The sequence below is a fragment of the Topomyia yanbarensis genome, chromosome 2 (assembly GCF_030247195.1).
Source record: "Topomyia yanbarensis strain Yona2022 chromosome 2, ASM3024719v1, whole genome shotgun sequence".
In the NCBI taxonomy this organism is placed as follows: Eukaryota; Metazoa; Arthropoda; class Insecta; order Diptera; family Culicidae; genus Topomyia; species Topomyia yanbarensis.
This window is the reverse complement of record NC_080671.1, coordinates 366435329-366455842: the sequence shown is the minus strand read 5'-3', so window position 1 is coordinate 366455842 and position 20514 is coordinate 366435329. Positions and strand designations below refer to the sequence as shown.

At 39.3% G+C, this 20514-nt stretch overlaps 2 protein-coding genes across 3 annotated transcripts in view; both read right to left on the bottom strand.

The window, feature by feature from the left end:
* LOC131684447 (voltage-dependent calcium channel type A subunit alpha-1-like) overlaps positions 1-18721 on the bottom strand; it is a 196224-nt gene extending 177503 nt beyond the window's left edge. Inside the window, exon 1 of one of the 2 annotated variants that reach the window (XM_058967339.1) lies at positions 17531-18721. The gene's annotated coding sequence lies outside the window, so the exon portion shown is untranslated. The remainder of the gene's footprint in view (positions 1-17530) is intronic. The other variant, XM_058967338.1, reaches the window with a different exon arrangement.
* Positions 2812-3657, bottom strand: LOC131680734 (uncharacterized). Its single transcript, XM_058961441.1, has one exon. The coding sequence runs from the start codon at positions 3655-3657 to the stop codon at positions 2812-2814; it is 846 nt and encodes a 281-aa protein (XP_058817424.1).
* Positions 18722-20514: the final 1793 nt, after the last annotated feature.

The following is a 20514-nucleotide window of genomic DNA, read 5'->3' as shown; positions in this document are numbered from 1 at the left end:
AAAGAGCAAGGTTTTTGCGCACCTGTAGGTTGCGGGATCCATATCACTAATGTTCCGCTGGAAGCCCATCGATTTCCGCCAACGTCGTTTTGAGTCTACCAGATAGGTTTATATTTTTTGTAATGCTTCATAATTTTCATTCGAATTTCATTGCACTTTCTAACGATTCACTTTAATCTGTGATTTGAAAAAGCATTGCTAAGGAAAGTCGTTGCTCATTCTATGCATCAAAATCACAGACTGCTGTCAATTTGAATTGATAATTTTGATGAAAATTGGTTTCACTGGTCTAACAGACAATGATTACTCATCAATTATTTTTTCCTATATTAGTGCCAAATTCCTGTCACAAACAAGCAAACTTAATATGCTCTCAATCGATCCAAACTGCACTAGATCCAAATTTCCCGCTACGGTTCACACAAGAGCAGCCCTTCCTATTGTCCTGCCATCGAAGTAAATTTATCAGCTTCCGTTGGCTGAACCGAATTGAGTAATTCGCACTGTCAACATAATGTGCTCGCTTGTTCCCGAAATCAAGACGCGCCTGACAGCACACCAGGCACCTGTTTTTGCTACCCTGTACCTACAACAGGCTACAGATCATACGGCAAATTTGTCCTACATCCTTTCGCTGCCTGCTGTCGAGCTGCCGCTTCTTGTTTATTGCCCGCTCCCCGATCAGAAACGCATAACAGAAATATTACAAAACTATTTCTCGCGCTGCTACTTGTTATAATTTTCTATTATTTTAAATACCAGCGAGACCAGATTTATAACACAGCTAACTACGAACATCGCATTCTGTTATAATCTTGTTATTGCTTTCTGATCGGGTCACAACCCCACCAATACAAAACTGCTATCTATAGTGTATTTATACCGAGCAGTACACAGTCGTAGCAGTCGGGCAATATTGGAATCGCTCGAGCATATAGCATGTGATTGCACAACAAGGCAAATGTTTACCTGGCACTCTCTGCGAATCTATGTTGCTGTAGTTGGGTAAGAGGTGGACTGTTCCTTGCTGTGAATCGAAGCGAAAGAAAACGGATGAAACATTCTTACCATACCTATACGAACGATACTATTGTTGAAGTTCAACTTTATCGTAGCTATCTTCCGTGACTGACTATTGAGCCCTTTTTCCGCCCTACCCATTTAACCCTGTTAGTTAGAGTAGTGTAGGCTATCTCTGGTCAACTCATGGGCTCAAATGGTAACATGGAGAAATAGGGGAGGCCTATTAATTTCGCTTGAACGTGAGTTTTTAAAATTGCTCTTATGAATCATGCTTCCATCAAATTGTCGCATACTCTGTCCTTTTTAGGTCGAGTTATTAAAGAAACTTAGCATATTATTCTGCTTACCAGGTTTAAAATAGGTATAGAACCATTTCTCCATTCATGGGGATTCAGCTTTTTCCTATACTAATGGGAGAATATCGAGGTCCTTGCGCCGTTCAACTCGAGTTGGAGAATAAGATTGCTACTGTTGGTATCTACTGGAGCGAATTCGAGCGATGACATATTGGAGCGGTAATTAAGTTGAGTTAAAAATGAGACAAGAGGAAAGTTAGTTTTAATTAATTCTGTTTAATAAATAACAAGCATCAAACTTCACCAAGGGTAAAACTATTGGTAGTGAGGTAGAGCTATAATTGCAATATAATGACTGCTTTCTAGCAGTTGCACAATCCCGATAAACATAGCTTTATGATCGATGATACAAAATATGCCTTGTGTAGTAATTGTTTTATGTTTTTTTTACGCTAGACAAAATTATTTTCTGATGTTTCATGTGTTATTTTGCATTTGTACGTCATGAAATGCAAATGATATTGAGACCATTTCCATAAAAAATCCTCTTATACCATACTCACACTGCAAAGTTAAAACACGTTATAATAATTAGCAACAAGAATCTCTGTAGTGTAAACGTAGTATAAAACAGAAATATAAAATTTTATCTTATGAAAAATCGAAGATGCATTATGGAAAATCAGGCCATAGCAAACCGATTTGACTAAATAAATACCCTTTCATAAGATAATCTTACGATTTACATACGTCCTGCTTATTGCTGAAAATATACGATATTCTTACGAAATTCACTATATTTTTACCTGAGTCTAGTATTACGGATTTGGCGGCTAATAGGCGTACGGATATCGTCCCATCGATGGAAACTGTCCGCAAATAAATGCAGGCCCCGTAAGCTTTCTCGGAGGCATCACAAAAGCCGTGCATCTCTATTGAGACTGGAGCGGAAGCGAACGCTACCCATCTCGGAATAACGATTGTGGCTAATTTATCTAAGCTGCTACGAAACTCCAACCAATGCTGCTGCTGGGCCTCGTCTAGCGGATCATCCCAGTTCTTAGAAGTTCGCCAGAGGGTTTGTACGAAAAGTTTGGCGATCACTACAACTGGACCAATAAGCCCTAGGGGATCGTAGAGCCGAGCTGTGTCGGACAGTACAATACGGCGAGAAATCGGTCCCTCCTGAGACCATTTGGGCACGGAATAACGAAACACATCGTCGGACGGCTGCCAATGCAAGCCCAAAGTTTTGATTTGAGTGATGGGCGAGTCAAGAGCTAGAGTACTTCGTTCGTCACGAAGTTCGGGTGGGATCTCCGAAAGAATAGTCGAGGAATTCGAAGACCATTTACGCAGGCTCAAACCGGCAGATTGGAGCAACTGCAACAGTTGTCGACACAGTTCACTCCCTTCAGCTTCATTGTCAACCCCGGTCAGCATATCGTCCATATAAAAGTCCTTACCTAGGACTAAAGAAGCAAGAGGGAAATCATTCGATCCATCCTCCGACAGCAGAGGCCGTGCCACAAGTCACTGTCGTAAGTTCGAAAGTACGAAGGGGCTGAGACGATGAGAAACGCCAAAGAATACGTTGCAGTGGGTAATCCGACGGGTGCACACGTATTTGGCGAAACATCTTTTCGATGTCGGCGATAATGACATATCGATGCATCCGGAAGCGTAAAATAATTGACAACAGATCATCTTGGATGACTGGGCCCAGCATGAGAGCCTGGTTCAATGAGATTCCGGTGTCAGTGCGGCATGAGGCGTCGAAAACAACTCGCAGTTTCGTTGTTGTACTTTCTGCCTTTTCGACGCCATGGTGTGGCAGGTAATAGGCTATAGGCGCGGAAGCTTCACTGTCTGAGATCTCCCGTATGTGGTTAAGTTGATGATATTCGTTAATAAAAACCGTGTAAGCTTCCTTCAGGTGAGGATTAGTATCAAAACGGCGTTCGAGAGCGCGAAATCTGCGAGAAGCAATCTCCTTCGAATTTCCCAGTTGATTTAGAATTTCAGCTCGTTTGGGAAGGGTGACAACAAAGCGACCGGTCTGATCTCGAAATACAATTGCGGCAAAGTGGTTTTCACAAGCGGTTTCTTCTAAGGATTGGGTACTGGTAGTCCAACATGATTCTATTTCCCAAAAGCGAGATAGTTGTTCATCGAGAGACTGTGTGCTGGTGACATGTGCCAGTTTAAGAGTTGAATCAGGCCGACTGGAACCGACCTTTCCGGAAGCAACCCAGCCGAAAACAGTTCCTTGCAAAATTGGTTTTTCTGGACCCAGTTTAAGAAAACTTTCGAGCAACAGGTCATAATACAACTCCATCCCGATAAGTAAATCGATGGGTCCAGGTTCATGGAATTTCGGGTCTGCTAAGACAATATTAGATGGAAGTTTCGACACACCGAACTGGAAGTTCTCGTGTGATTTTCTTAACAATATGACACTGTGCGTCTGCGAGGAAATCCGAACACCGAGATCCAATACGAATGGTAACCGCATGGATGGTACGATACGACGATAGAGTTGCCTACACCACCAATTTCTTGACGATTGGAGTAGCGACGCAACTGGCATTTGTGTACGAGATTTTCCGTTATTAAGTTCAATTGAGAAGCAGGATCCAAGAGCGCTCTGGCCTACTGTGCGTTTCCATATGAATTGAAGACCTTTACAATGGCTGTTTATAGCAGTACAGTGGCAGGAACGTTGCAGGAACTTCCGACGAGAGTGGTGGAAACAAGGCTAGAGGCAGTGGCTGTTGGCGTTTGGGATTCTGCTGGTGGCGAGGATCGAGAAGTTGAGGGTTGGTTTAACGAGTTGGGTTGATTGTCCTTTGACGACTTCGGTGGTTGCAAACTAGAAGCGAACGGTATAGGCGATTTCGATTGGGTGAACGAGCGATCGGTCGGTGATTGGTGTAGCATTGTATGGTGCTTCTGGTTGCATACTCTGCATGCACCGGATGAGCAATTCCTTAGTAGGTGGGAGGAGGAAAAACAATTAATGCAGAGGTTTAGCTTTCTTACTTGCTCGAAGCGCAGCGCCACGGAGAGTTTTTGGAACACGTCACATTTGAACGGAGAATGTGCGTATTTTGAGCAAAATGGACACGTACCGGGCGATGAGTTGGTAGCTGTATGGACTGCATTTACTTTAGACTTCTGCGACCGGACCGTTTCCGATTTCACATAATCAAACGAACCAGCTTTGAACGGCGTCAACGATTGGAGCACCGTAAGATGAGTACGAAGAAATGCGATAACATCATGGTACGTGGGTACATCAGTTGATTTGTGATGGATTTCCATTGTTTCAGAGTGGAAGGATCAAGCCTACTGCAAACCATGTGCGCCAGCAATACGCTCCAACCGTCGGTTGGTATTATGTTCATCTTTTCGATCATGCACAGGTTCCGCTCAAAATCGTCGACCAATTGCATCAGTGACTCACACGACTCCCTTTTCATTGGATCAATTGAGAATAGACTGTCAATATACGTTTTACCACCAGTTTTTTATTGTCAAAACGCCTTTCAAACAGATGCCATGCAACAGTATAATTGGCGGCGGTGTGCTCGATCGATTCAATTACCTTTCTGGCATCCTTTGACAAGGAAGCAACGAGATACGACAATTTATCGATTGGCGAAAGCTGGGGATTCGAGTCTATGAGAGATTTAAATGTATCACGAAATGTTATCCACTCTGAAATGGATCCATCAAAGGTTGGAAGCCTAACTTCTGGTAGTTTTATACGAGAGAGGGAGTGATCTGGGACGTTAACGCTATCTCTAGAAGGGGATGGCAGCATCATCTGTACTTTCGCTTCAAACTTACACAGTATATTGGTGAGAAAACTGTAAACCATAACATAATCTTGTTCAAACGCTCACCGAATCGCCCTATTAGCTACCTCTGAAATCTTGCTCCCCTTTTCATCTGTCTTTGATTCACCGGTCGCATCCAGAGCCGATTCAATTTGCAACCGATTAGACTGAAAATCGTGGTATAAATTTGCAATTCGTTGCTTCCATCCCTCGAGTTGTCCACTGTCCCGTTCGGCATCGAAATTTGCTACAAAGCCTTTCAGATTGGTCATGGTGTATAAGTAGAACCGCTCTTGACGGGTAAGCGTGCGCAAGTTTGACGTCATTTCCACAAACTTATTATCCGATGAGAAAGCCTACCTCACCTACGCTCAATATAAAACACACCAATCGATTTAAACCCAGAGTGCCACGCTACCGAATAATGCTCATGGGATGAAAGCAAACGAAACGATATCGAAACAATAAATGAATCACCGCTTAGATCACCCTATTTCCTCAAAATATCTCTTGCATGCGGTACTTACATTCAGATTCTAAAGTACTCACGCCGGCGTAGCGTCATCTCGGTACTTTTGTTCGACGTCCTTTTGTTCGGTGCCACAATGCAGACCCAAGCCAAGCCACGCGGTCTGCCTCGCCTCGTGTTGACTACGTTGAAACGGCGACGGTGGTACTGCAGAAGCTCTCCGAATAATTGCCGACGACAAAACGAGACCGCAGTTTTTAACTTACGATGTTTCGCGCACTTTTTCTGGGCTGCTCTGAGGCAGAAATTGTTAATATATCACTTAAGTCTCAACGACACCACATGTGATGACACGTGATTGTTCGATTTCACTATCACTTGACCGCGAAACTAGTCCGAAATGTACACCGTTTTTTCGGATCCCTAACGGTTGATCCGGCTCGATCAGGACCAAAAATGTTCTCGCGGCGGATACTGAGACCGTCCGGAATGTGATCGACTATGTGAAGACGGACACGATACGTTTGTGTTAAACTAATTAATTTTTATTCACTTAATCGATTTTGGCACTATTGAAAAATATAGTGTGCACTACTCGAGAGATTTATTTCAACTGGTTACCTGGTTTGCATATAACAATTTATATGGGAATTCAGTACAAAAGGAAATTAATAAAGGCCTTTCCGATCCTCGATCGGATCTATTTCTCTCGCTAGCCGAGTGCTAGTGATAAATAAGTAGATCGAATGATAACGATCCAAAAGAGGAAGCGAGATCGAAACATTATCTCTAAATTTAGTACACATATGCGATATTTAAATCTTATGAACAAGGGTTGCTCCAACAGCTATCTTGATGACGTTTTACTTGCTGCCAATTATTAAAACATGTTTTAACTTTGTAGTGTGAACACTGAACATAGTATAATACTACGCTCACACTACCGATAAAATAACGCACGATAACGTCACGGCACTAACCATCATTTACCATCCCTCACACGCCCACGCTCTTTCTACTAATCTGAATCTAATTTAATTTCTAAATTTTAGGAGGTCAAAATTATTTTTTCTGGTGTTTCCCTGCAAACAGTTTTTGTATTTTAATGTAAAGTGGAGCCACCCGTGGAAATCTAGTATTACATCCTACTTGGTAAAAAAAATATTTGTAGTCCTGAGAAAATTTTCAAAATGCTTGTGTTATGAGAAAACCAAAACTAATTTATGGTCAAAGTCTTTTCGTTTATCATACCGAGAAGGAAGCATAAAAACAAACCGCATTACGAAAAATGACAGCCTATTCAATCTTTCTAATAGCATGACTAGTGCCAATATCAGGCTTTCAAATTTGACATTTGTACGGTGGTGCTATATAATAGCATTAGTACCGCAAAAACAAGCTGTCAAACTCTGCACAGTAATAGCACAATATTTCGCATTTTCTGGCATAATACCAACATTATATCAATGTATAGGGCTTGACGGCTCATTCAGACTGCCCTATATGTACATTAGAGTGACAGGAAAAAATGACCCCTATCGGCCCACCCCTGATTGGATTGATTCTAGTCCCACAAGGAGTACTTGCACCAAATTTGAAGCAAATCGGGCAAGTCTAGCTACCGGACCAATGTGCCTGAAGTTTATAAGGGATTTTCTAACAATTTACATGGAGAAAACCCACTAACTCTCATTTTTGCCGCTAGGCGGCACTGTATGTATCAATTTAATTGTCTACAACTTTGCCGAAGACTACTAGTAAATTTGGCTTTGTTAAAAGAAGTTATTAAACTTTTAGTGAAGTGATGTCTGAGTCAGTTTTACATGGGCCTAGCAGTGCATGGTTGTGTATCAGTACTCGATTCGCGCGAAGTAAATTTTTTTTGTGAAATAACTGTAAGATTCAGCTCTATGGTATGTTCAGAAGAATTCTAGTAAATAACACGAGCCATGTTTTGGTTAGAACATTTTAGTTCCACATTTTACCACATAGAGGGCGCCAGTACTAACTTTTCAACGGAAAGAGATAAAAATTAGGTGTATTCCACAAAGTTGTAGAACAGGAATTTTGCAATAATTCTTCCGAACGTCTTGATATTCTATCTCTCTTCTATGAAAAGTTAGTATTGGCGCCCTCTATGCGGTCACAGTTGGAACTAAAATTTTCCAACCAAAACATAAATCTTATTTTGTGTTACAATTTCCCTGAACATACTATTGGGCTAAACCTATCGATTATTTCACAAAAATGCATAGTTCGTGGGAATCGAGTACTAATACACAACCATGCACTGCTAGGCCCCATGCAAAACTGACTCGGACAGCACTTCGTTAAAAGTTTAATAACTTCTTTTAACAAAGCCGTATTCACTACCAGTCTTCAACAAAGTTGTAGATAATTTAATTAACTTTCTTATTTTCACTTACAGTGATAATACGATACATACAGTGTCATTCAGTGGCAAAATTGCGAGTTAGTGGGTTTTATCCATGTAAATTGTCGAAAAATTCTATACAAACTTCAGACACGTTGGTCCGGTAACTAGACTTGTCCGAGTTGCTTCAAATTTGGTGCAAGTACTCCTGATGGGACTAGGAATCGAATCTGGGGTGGACCGATTGAATTTTCAAAAATTCATTAGTTTTCTGGGCAGCCTAATGTACATCTCTAGCAGATATTAGGCTACGTTATAATGCTTATTGGTTACTCGGGTGTGATAAAAAATCGAAAACCACATCAACTCAATTTAATTCAATTCTGTACTGAGCGTTTTGTATACATTGTGGTTGAGAAAATTTGAGGGCATCTCAGAGAAAAAATATGACTTAAATGGGTAGTATGAATGTTTGAAGATGAAAATTTTGAAAAGAATCTCCACGTGCATTTTACAAACTCTTCATTTTTCTATGAAATTTGAATAAAACATCAGTTCAAATATGTAATTTGAATTGACTAAAAATACCTGTTTTGTGATTATATTATTGAAATGCATAGGGAAACCCGGGGCTATTCGGACTTACTTAAGCAAATCGCCCTTTTAGGTGGATAGATGCGAAAAAAGTTACCGGTTAAAAGTCCTAACTGTTAGTTTGAAACGTCAGTTACATTTGCACCACTCAATGGCAGCGCTAGGCGACGATTTGCATTTTTCCATCCTTTTACAATGTAGGGGTAATTCGGACCTCCCTACGGGGCAATTCAGACCATCATTTTTCTTTAACTGTTTTACAATGGAATTATGTTTGCCTGTGAATTAGTTACAATTGACGCTCCTAAAGAAGCAAAAAAAATAAATTGCTTTACAAAAACTTAATCAGGTATGACATAGCTGTCGTTTGGCGGCTTATGTATTTTCTTTGCTGTGGCGTGTGCGCAGCCGCAAGCCGCTGAACGGTGGTTGACGGAATAGGGGGTCCGAATAGCCCCGTACGTTCATATCGCACAAAAGTGGTGAGCGTTTTGAAAATATCTGTGTTTTCAACCAATCAAAAAAAATTCCACAGAATAGGAGCCTCAAGCTTTCTACAAAGAATCAACTTCAACTCTCAAAATTAATGTTTCAGAATAGCGGTTCCACGAATATATACGATAGTCAGATAGTCTTGCTATTTTCTGAGAAATCGAGGGGGTCCGAATTACCTCCACTGTCTTAATATTCCAGGGTTCCCCTATTCATTATTGTATTGGTATGAACTTTTATGGAAAATAACGAATATATGATCTAAAATATCTACAAATTAGATCCGGGAAAAAAATCTGGCAAGGACCCCCTGAACTCTCGATAGAGAACGCAAGTATAACCTTTCTTCTAACTTATAGCGAATATTTCAGGTGTCCATATTTGGTCTTGTTGATGCATCTTACTGCTGCGTGTTGAGATCCTTTTCCTTGGTGGTGAAACATTAGGTGCGTTAAACACTTTTACCGTTGTCTTCCGTTTTAATTCCACTATGATGAACAAAATGCAAAATTGCACTTTTCTGTTACAGATACGTATTTCGGCTACGACTTGCAGCCTTCTTCAGTGTATTGTATCAGAATGAAGAAAATACCCTCTGTACCGCTTTATGTACCGAAAAGGCAGGTAGAAATTAGGTAACTTAGGTGTGTGAAGATGATCACTTGCGTATGGGTAATGTTTGGAAAAGCCTTGTGTATCCGTTACCTTGATCTCGATTGAGTAAAGACGAAGGGGGTTGTTTAAAAATTTCTAGGCTCTCAGCAACATCCAATTTCCATGGATTTGAGGTTTGACGTTGAATTTTTATATCCTCGGTAGTCAGATCATGTTTTTCTGAAAAGGAATGTTCCGCTACCTTAGATTTGAAGTGAAATGGTACATCTTTAACAGCTTCTTTGGAAGCTTTTGTGATTTCAGCGATGTGCTCTTTAAACCGAATATCTAGTGTTCTCTTAGTTTGTCCAATATAAATTTTATCACAATGAGAACAAGAAATTTTGTATACCCCAGATTTTCCCAGAGTTTCAATTGGATCTTTAGTGCATCCTAAAATCGATTTAAGTTGGTACTTTCTACCACTAAAAACAAGATCCATACCAAACTTTTTTATTTTATGTCTAAGTGGATAAGCCGTTTTTTTGTTGAAGTCTACTGCTATCCTTTATAAATTCTCGGTTAATGGGGTTAATGTTGTGAGGGATTGCTTGTTGAATTTTTTACTTTTTTTATTGATTATTGATTGGATAGTTTGCTCTGGATATCCATTGAGCCTGCCAATTCTAAAAATAAACTCCGTTTCTTTAAATTTTGCTTCTTCGCTTAGTGGTAAACTAAGCATTCTATGAACCATGTGATGGAATGCTGCCATTTTATGCTAATAAGAATGGTTTGAAGTATTTGGTATAACTCCATCTGTATTGGTAGGTTTTCTATAAATTTCAAAAGTCAAGGATTTTCCTTCTCTTATTACCAGGATATATATCCTGTGTTTTCACCCATCTATCTGTAACAGAAAAGTGCAATTTTGTATTTTGTTCATCATAGTGGAATTAAAACGGAAGACAACGGTAAAAGTGTTTAATATAACATTCCACTAAGTCGCTCAAAACAGTGCTTTTGTTAAAGTATTAGGTGCGTTGTCTACCGCACTTTGGGGGTCATTCGGTCCGTCTTCTTTCGCGTTTTCGTTCACGTTCATATCGTCATCGATACTGCATTCATGTTGCTCACGGTCGGATGTTCTTATTTGTTGTTTGTGCGTAAGGTACACGATTGTGTACCGGCTTTGATCGTATCAGGTGTAATTTCCTTAGTAGACTTTACGTAAGGTTTTCCGTGGTGTAGCGGATGATCACAATATTGACACGTAGGTATCTGCTCTGGGTACGTGACCAGTGTACGTTGAGAATATTCAACACCTTGCTGATCACTGCATGAGAGGGTCAAGTAGGAAGGAATAGGTTTTCTCGGACGCCGTTGCGAAGTACTGAACAGAAGTTCCTCCAAATATCTTCCTTAACACTATTCACATCTCCGTATTTTGACATGAGTTGTTTGATAGCGTCGGAATTAATACGTGGTGACAGGCCATGTAGCTTTATTTCAACACTGTCAACATCTACATACGTTGGGATGCTGTATAAAATCTCATTAATTCGACGACGCACGTGTTTCAAGTTGTTCTACAAGACAAATAATTCTGCTTGAGTAATGTTTTACTGTACCGCATGACGTAAATGGTGGAATAGCACCGCATTAACTTGTACTACGTTGAGCTTCATGTTCACCTTCAACAATCGCTCCACTTCACGAATCGATGGTCTTACCGGAAATTTTGAGTAGTCAACAGCAACACAGTTCGCCCGCACCGGGGTAATCGTTAATCCATATCTCCGAAATCACAATTCCGAATAAAAAAATTCGCAAGTTATAAGGATGACTAGACAGAGAGTGCATTGTAATCGACTGAATTTACGACCTTTATGCTATCGATAATAACATAATCGCCAATATAGCTTAGACACTCCACACTCTCTTCCAATGAATATGAATGCAAATTCTCTCTCTCTCTCTCTCTTTCTCTCTTTCTCTCTCTCTTTCTCTCTCTCTCTTTCTCTCTCTCTGTCACTTTCTGTTTAAGAGGCTTTAAAGCTCATAAGACCTTTTCTCAGTTTGCAATTCCCAATTACGCGTTAAAATATTGGACCTGAGAATTCTACTCTGTTCAAAAATAATTTTTTAGAGAACTGTGAACAAAAAAACATCTTTGAATTCCAAAACAAACGACGCCGCTGAGACAGAAAAAATGAAAACGAAATAGTTAAATCAACAAAAAATTGAAACACTTGAAAGTGCATTGTATGATCATTAGCCGTTTTTCAAATAATTTGTTTTCACAATCATTTCAGAACTTTCTGAAGCGATAGCTCGAAATTCGTACCATTCGTTCTATTCATCTATTTTATTTAAATATTTGTTTTATATTATTTATTTATTTTTTCAGTTTATTCATTTCACGGATTCTATTCGTTTTGTTTCTTTTATTTATTTTGAGCGTTTGACTATTTTTAAATTTAGGATCATTTCATTTTAATCAATTATTTCATTCGGCATTTTTTCGTTTATTATCTTCATTTGGGTTCATTTTATCTATTTTTTTGTTTCATTCTTTGGGTTTGTTTCGATGCATTTTATTTGTATCTTTCATTTAACTTATTTTGTGCACTGTTTTCATGTTATGTATTTTATTTATTTTTCCAGTTCATGCACTTTATCCAGTTTCTTAATTATAGTAACAGTAAATATAAATGCGAATTCAACACGCCAGTAATTCGTTTTGCATTAGGCAAGTTTTAACTGAACGTGTATGGTGCTAATTCAAGTTCAAGGGATTCTATCGTTATTAGATGAGCCTAGGATCCAGCTCGGATGCCTAAAATTAAAAATTTCCGGAATCTTTGGTTGAATATCCGTATTACCAAGTTGCCTTCGGATCGGGTTTATCAAATTTTAAATTTTCTGGTTCGGGTCGGGTTTTCAAATTTCAAAATCTGCGGGTTCAGGTTTTACAAAATTTTCATTCCCGGGTTTTCAATTTTAAAATGATCGGATTCGGGTTTTTCAGATTTTATAATTTTGGGCTTGGGGCGTAATAGGCTTTTTCAATTTTTAAGCTCTCGGGATCGGGTTCGAAAAAAATGAAACGCTACCATCTCTTGAAAATAACCAGCAGAAATTTTTAACACATGGCTCTTGTATTGAAATGCTAAAAGTATTCGACTCCAAACGCAAATAGAAACACTTAAAAGCGCATTGCATATTCATTAGCCATTTTTCAAATAAAAGGAATCTCACAAACAATTGAAAACTTTCTGAAACGACGGATCTCAAATTCGTGATATTTTAGTCATGAGTAAAGTTATTCATGTTCATGATTTTTGTTTCTCAGTCACGGTTTTTGGTATTTTGATCACAAGTAATGTGATTTATGTTCATGATTCCAAGATTCGTCACGATTTTCATAATTTCTATTCACGTTGTCGTGATATTTCAGTTACGAGTTGAGATCTATGTTTATGTTCACGATTGCAGAATCCGTCATGATTGTTGATATTTTTGTCACGAAGTGCGTGATTTATGGTCATAATTTCAGGATCTTAGTCACGATTTTCGTATTTTTTGTTCATGGTATCGTGATATTTTATTATAGAACTCACTTTCTAATTTGACACGTGGAGTAATATGACTAATGTTTTCTGACATCTGCAGTTTGATCATGGTATTCATAATTTCTCTTTACCTTATCGCGATCTGTTTTTTTGTTTTTTTTCCTCGAAGCAACGTGACAATATGAATTGATTCATAAATGCGTAACTAATTCGCGGTATCTTGTTTTGTGCACAATATTAGGAGCACGGTTTGTGACTGTATTTTCGGTGCTCAGCACGCAGTTTTCGTTTTCTGTCCAGACAGCACACTGAACCTTATCAAATAAATAGCGATATTCGAGGTCCTAAGTTTTCTGCTCGTACCTATTACCCAGGTCACTAGCAGTTGGACATTTCATGAAAAAGTGCATAAACGAAAATAATGCTCTAAATTTTGTGAAATAGTTGACGTGAAAATTTCATTACCATATTGCAAGTTGAAAATCATTAGGAATCTCTTTAAAATACCAAAAGCACACAAGATAGATCACTAATCATGCACTAGGAATCCTGAACCAGTTCACGAATTCATGAATAACATTTCATGATTTTGTGAACTATTTCACGAGCACGAATGTCCAGTTGTTACTATTGTGCTAGGAAGCATGAACGAGTTCAAGAATACATGAATATTTTATGATTTCGTGAACTGCTTCATGAGCACGATTGGTCAATCATGACCAATAGGAATCCTGAACCAACCCTCGAAAACATTAATATTTGATGATTTCATGAACTGTTTCAGGAGCCCGAATGGTAAGTCTACGACTATTATACTATGAATCATGAACCAGCTCACGAAAACAATGTGAATTTTTTCACGAGCACAGATATTGGATCGGGACTAAAATATTGGGAATCACGATTTAGTTCAGGAGTATCGAAAGGATTCATGAATGAAATTTCGAGATTCGTGAAATATTTCACGAAAAAATATCCAGAATATTTTGATTTTGTGAACCAATGTTCCTAAATCTATGACCAAAAAAAAAACCAATGGTTTTACGAATAAAGTTCGAATAATTTGTGAGCTAGTTTACGTACAGAAAATCGATTTAGTAATAATATGGAGGAAGCAGTGACTGAAGTTCAAAATCAAAAACAAATACTTCCACTAATAAAAGTGTTACGCGTACTTATAAAACACATACTTTTTGTTCATGGGCCTGTTTTGGTAAAGTAAGAACGCGATTGTTCCAGAATCGTGAATTCATGACATTTTATTCACGATTCTGGGAAGTTCTGGGAGTTCCTACATTTTATTCAGTTTCTTCGTTTTAGTAACCTGACTAATTTTTTTCACATTTTAATTTATTCTATTACTTAGGGGAACCCGGAGCTATTGAGACAGTGTTAATAATTCGGACCCCCTCGATTTTTCCGAAAACTCAGACGAATATGTACGATAGTCAGACTTTCTGATTGTTGTACATATTCGTGGACCCGCTATGCTAAAAAATTATTTTGACAGCGTAATCCAATTCTTTTGTTTGTTTAGAAAGGAGATACAACGTGTTTCATTTTTTTTTGTCATCCTCAAAACAACAATCATTATAATCGTAAAACCGTGATTAAAGCAACAAATCGAAGTGAAAAAAATGACAGATAAGTATTTTAAAAAGTTTGAGGCACTTATTTTATTTTTTCTCGTACCTTAACGATTTCTTTTTTATGTATAAATTTTTATTTTGTTGTTTTTTTAATACCATTTTTAGAGCTTAAAGTAGTTATTTTTTGGGAAAAACGCTCTCGAATGCAGGACAAAATTAGTATTTATTCAACTAATCGCTAAGGTACGAGGATTACTCATACTCTAATGAAATCTTTTGAGATTTGGGATTTTTGTTGATCTATCGGTCTTTAATCGTGATCACCGCAAACATCTTAAATAAAAAGGATATCGGGGAAAAAGCTATAACTCCGCGAATTATCAAGGGAGGTCCGAAATCCTACATGGTAAAAGGATGGAAAAACGTAGAGGTTTGCAAATCGTCGCCTAACGCTGGAGTGGTCCAAATGAATTTTTAAGGCACCAAAATGTAGCTGTGGTTGCAAACTAACGATTTGGACCTTCAACCGGTATTTTTTTCACATCTATCCACCTAAAAGGGCGATTTGCTTAGATAGGTCCGAATAGCCCCGGGTTCCCCTATATAACTCGTCTCACTGCTAAGTGGATTAAATCATTTTTATCAGTTTGATTTAAGCACCATCTCAGAATCTTATTAAAATATTTGGTCATTTTTCTTCAGATTTGTAAATATAAATGTGACGGGGAAACCTTCTCAACTTCTCCAACCACCTGCACGGGGTAAGTTGACAGTACGTTAGGAATAAGGCAGTTAAAAAGAAATAAAAATCATGTGTCCTGATAGAATGTGTTAAATGTTCACAAATCCTACTGCTAAACCATCGACTCTAGCCATTATTTTGATGGTTAAATACGACGGCATTTTGACTTCGTCAGGCACTTAATATTCAAAAGTAAATTTTCAAAACGCTTTTCACGAAAGTCCGAAGTAAAAGTACTTCCTATTGACGAGATACAAAAGGACACAAATTGTCTTGCCTTGGTGTGAATTCCAGAGATAAAAATACTTGATGCCTATTTTTGTACTGTAATAGCCAGCTCGGACTTGCCCGTCTGTGTCACAGCCAACTTGCCCCAATCATAAAAATGTAATGAAAAACAAGATCTGTATAAATCGGTCGTTAGCAGCAGCGACCCCTACTTTTGACGATAGCGTAAGATTCGTTGAACCAACATTGGGATTTTAATTTGTGTTATCGATTTATATATTGGAAATTTGAAAAACCCACGGCTCCGTTAACAATATGATTCGATCCGTGCTAAATAAGCTGTATTAGAAAAAAAATAAAGGAAATACTGAAAGGCATAAGTGGTTGGTGTTTATTTAGACCAGACTAACTCACAAAATAACAAAAAGTGAGATAATGATAGCATTGGATACAGAATTTTTGCGACTACATTCCACTTTTGCTAGAATTGTAATTTGAAACAACAGGCAACAATAATTTTCGAATTTTAATGTAATGAATACTGTGATTTAAATTTTAAACTCGTTTTCCTCGAAATCAATTAGGTTCTTTACTGAAACGGTTAACCTCACTTTTCGAAACAGTTCGCTTTTACTGTTTACATGGACTTAGAAAAATTTGTGGACGGCTAGATTCGCTCAAAGCAAATCGTAAAATCGTTTACATGTAGTAAAGGCGAACTGTCAAAAATGAACACTCAGTTCATTTGTGACGTCACCGTAAATTATTCAATACTATGTCACTTATGTCGTTTTCGATTGAGAACATAGAAACTAACCCAGGTTAGTTGCTTCAAACCGCCAAACAGCGGTGGTGTGAGCGAACCCGAAATATATTTCAGGTTGGAACCCAACCCGGTTTTCAGTTCAGTGGCGCATAACCTAGGTTGGAAACTGGCTTCAAACAAACGGTTTGACAGCGGTTAGGTCCGAAACTGAGTTAGTTTCTGCTTCAAGCGAAAACGACATTAGTCCGGTCTGACTTAACACCGACCAAGTGATATATTAGCTGGAGTTATTAAATCGTCATGAGAAACTCAATGAATTTACTCACTGAGACATTTACTCCCGAGAATTTCATGGAGATCTAATTTACTCGTCTCTGCTTTCGTAATACTAGATGCCGGTTAGGCAATCCATTAGATGTTTGTTTGACAATTCAGCGGTGGGTTCTGTGAACAAGTCTACTCCTGCGAACAGAAAAACTCGTCCGATAAGCATCTTTCGTTAGTTCGATTCGTTTGATGTTGGACCGAATCAACGATATTGTCGGACGTCGCACCCCTCGGAGTAACGTCAGAAGAAGTAAACAAGAAATAATCAGCTGATCCGAAACGTCTCATGGATTGCATAATTCTTAGAAAACTGTTAGATGATTTACGATTGCGAAATAAGATGTGTGTTAATTAAGTTTAGTTAATTACAACCCACACAAAAATTCTCAATAAATTAAATCATTGATATCAATATAACAAAGCAAAGCAATCTGTACAGGAAAGATACAGAAAATTTCCTATCGTCACAGTTTGCATATAAGTATAGTCAGATGTATCATAGGCGCACATCATTTATTTACCGCAACCACAATCAACAAATTCTTTCATTTGCACGCTTCCACTAAGCAGCGTTAGCGCCTGGTTTATCACGAGATAAAAGCATAAAAGCAATAATTACCTTAACCCAAAGATTCATTCATTCAATAACACTCGAAGATAGGATCCACCGTCGATGGCAAGGATGCTCTGCGACCGTTATCACGGGCCTCGTTGTTCTCGTGAACTCTGCTGATGATGAGATCTATCCTTCGTCGTCGTCGTCGTCGTTCCACTAAACTAATTTCGCCCATGACTACCTACAGCAGCGATGGAACGTGAACGGCCGAGGGCTGCTGCCGTCATAACGATTTTTATTGTCACCAACCCCAGCAATTTGAAATTCCACCCGCAAGCTCTAGGTACGTGTGGACGATTTCAACTCGGCAGCTTCGCAAATCCCGGTGGCCAGCAGAAATATCCTCGCTCTGGCTAGCGGCCAACGGAAATTAATTTTTAATCCTTTTTATTTCTCCTGAGGTGCTGCTGGCATCCACTCTTTCAGATCTATATATTTTCGGAGTTTTTCTTCTGCTTTTCACTACTGCTCGGGTGGCACACAACTGCTCTATTTTGTTAGCACATAACCTTTCCTACTACCCACCACATTTCTCCCACAGCTATCCCGCTAGCATGGGCCAAACACTGCACGAACTTATATTGTAGAACACACTCTCTCACACCGATGTCGCAACACTCACACCGCTCCGTGGCAGGCAAGGAATCATTCTGTGAAAATTGGATAACTTTCCCTGGATCCTTCCATCCGTATTCTGCAAATCAGTTGCCACAATTAACAATGACAGATCATCCATATAAGCTTACTTTGATCCACCACTCATCACATTTCGTTGTTTGTTTTTTCGCACGTTCACCCAAGGATTAATAATTACGAGGTGGTTTTTCCATCGCCGTCACAGTTCTAGATTCCCTGCAGTACTTTTCTTGCTTCGCCTCTGCAAGTGGTGTGCTATCCTGCAGAGCTTTGCAAATTTTCCTTTTCTTTCCACCCAGCAAAATCCACTTTTTCGCAACTAGCCCGTACTAAACGATCACGATCCGTACGATACTCGCGAAGATCTACGTTTCCACCACGTTTTAAACGGATTTTCAGCACATTCTAAGCTCACTTCCAACGAAAAAGTAAAATTTTCTCCACCAGGTTCACACTTCTGCAGGATCGACCGTTCCGAGCAAAATCAATTCTGCATTTTCCTGATGTGTGCTGCTCTGCTGGCTGCCGTTGCTGCTGTGTTCTGGTTTTCATTCGCGCTCTCCTACGGCCGGACTGGGTTTCGCTGCGGGAAAGGCGAGAACCTTTAAGGACACACGTGTGTGCGCGCGAGTGGGACGACCATACCCACACACAACACCGTTTGTCATTATTAAACACCACCAACGAGCCAACCAGTCAGTCAGCCCGCAATAAGATCTCGGTGCTGTGTGCCCGGACGTGTGCGGGAACAACGATGACGGTGTGCGTTGTGGGTGGCAATGGCACTCATTCGGGGGTGGTTCGTTTGATGGTTGAAGTAAACGGTAGCGATTTGACCTCGTGTTTGCTGCTGTTGCCAGATCGCAGGAAAGTTTGGTAATACTTTTTTGATAATATCAGAATTAGATTTCTTTTCTTCTTCTAAGTACAATCCGGATGTAAGTACCCACGCAAGCAAGCGAATTGGTTTAAACAATGTGGTGTCGTGCTATGTCCCAACCGCATTGATTATGTTTGAGCTTAAAAAAGAAATAGTCATTGCACTGGTTTGAAATTGCCACAAATATATATTATGAGTCAACGGAAAGACTCGCTTAATAGGTCAAGTTTGGAAACCAATAGCCTTCCTTTATATTTGAAACCATTTATCTATTATATATCTAATTTGTTTTCAACATGAATAAATTGTTTTCAACATGAACTAATAACTTGTTAGTGGCGAATCAAAGCGTACCTAACGCGTCTAGGATGAAAACTTAGAAATAACACCTAGTATAGCAATGTCTAATATTTTAGATGGAAAGTTTCATTTGCAAAAGATATCTTGTGAGAATCAGCAATCAGAATATATTGGCTTAAATGGCACGTTCCCCGTATGTAGTCGGGGATTTCGGCCTTGCCGTGTGTTTTCATCATTTCATGAGCGGAAGGAATGGACAAGGAAGTAGAATTGGAAGGGTGGGAAAAATAACAGCACAAAAACAAAAATTAACAACAGGTAAGTTAAACTCACAAGTAGTTTAACTTGCCTGCGAATAAGCCTAAAGCTCTTTAACACATTGGATAAGAAACTTTAGTATATCTCTGAGTTTTAGTCGTCCAAACATGGTTTCGTCTATATAAGGACGACCGAAGACTTGAAATCGCAATTGCGCTACCGCTGGATAGTTGCATATCAGATGATATGAGGTTCCGTAGTCGGATTCACAAAGATCACATGAAAAAGGCTCAGCGAGCTGAATAGTTACCTTGTGATAATTGAGTTTGCAGTGGCCGGTTAAAGCCCTGGTCAGCATGCCGCAGTGGAGCTTCGAAAAAAAAAATTGGCAACGCGGGCTCAATTCGTCAGCCCATTCATTTCCAGTAACACCGCAATGTCCGGGCACCCAGACCATGCTTAGTTCTTCGATTTGGGTTCGGCACGCGATCACTAACTTGGACCGGGATTTGTCTGAGCTAAGGGCCTTGATTGCAGCCTGACTATCGGAGCAGAAGTTTATAACTCCGCCGGACAAACTCAGTTGAAGGGCCGATTGTACCCCGCACATAATCGCAAAGTTTTCTGCTTGGAATACAGTACAGTATCTACCTAGTGAGTGAAATTGTTCCAATCTCATTTCATGACAGTAGACACCAGCACCAGCATGTCCCTCCATCAGAGAACCGTCGGTGTAACAGACCACTTGCGTTAGTTGGTGTCTTTCCATATAGCCAGACAACCACTCCTCTCAAGAGGGAATCTTCACATGGAATGTCCTGTAAGGAAAACTACATGTGAGTGTAATATCACTGGAAGCAAGAATATCTTTACCCCATGTAACCTTTTGTGACCACAGCCCAGTTACCTGCCG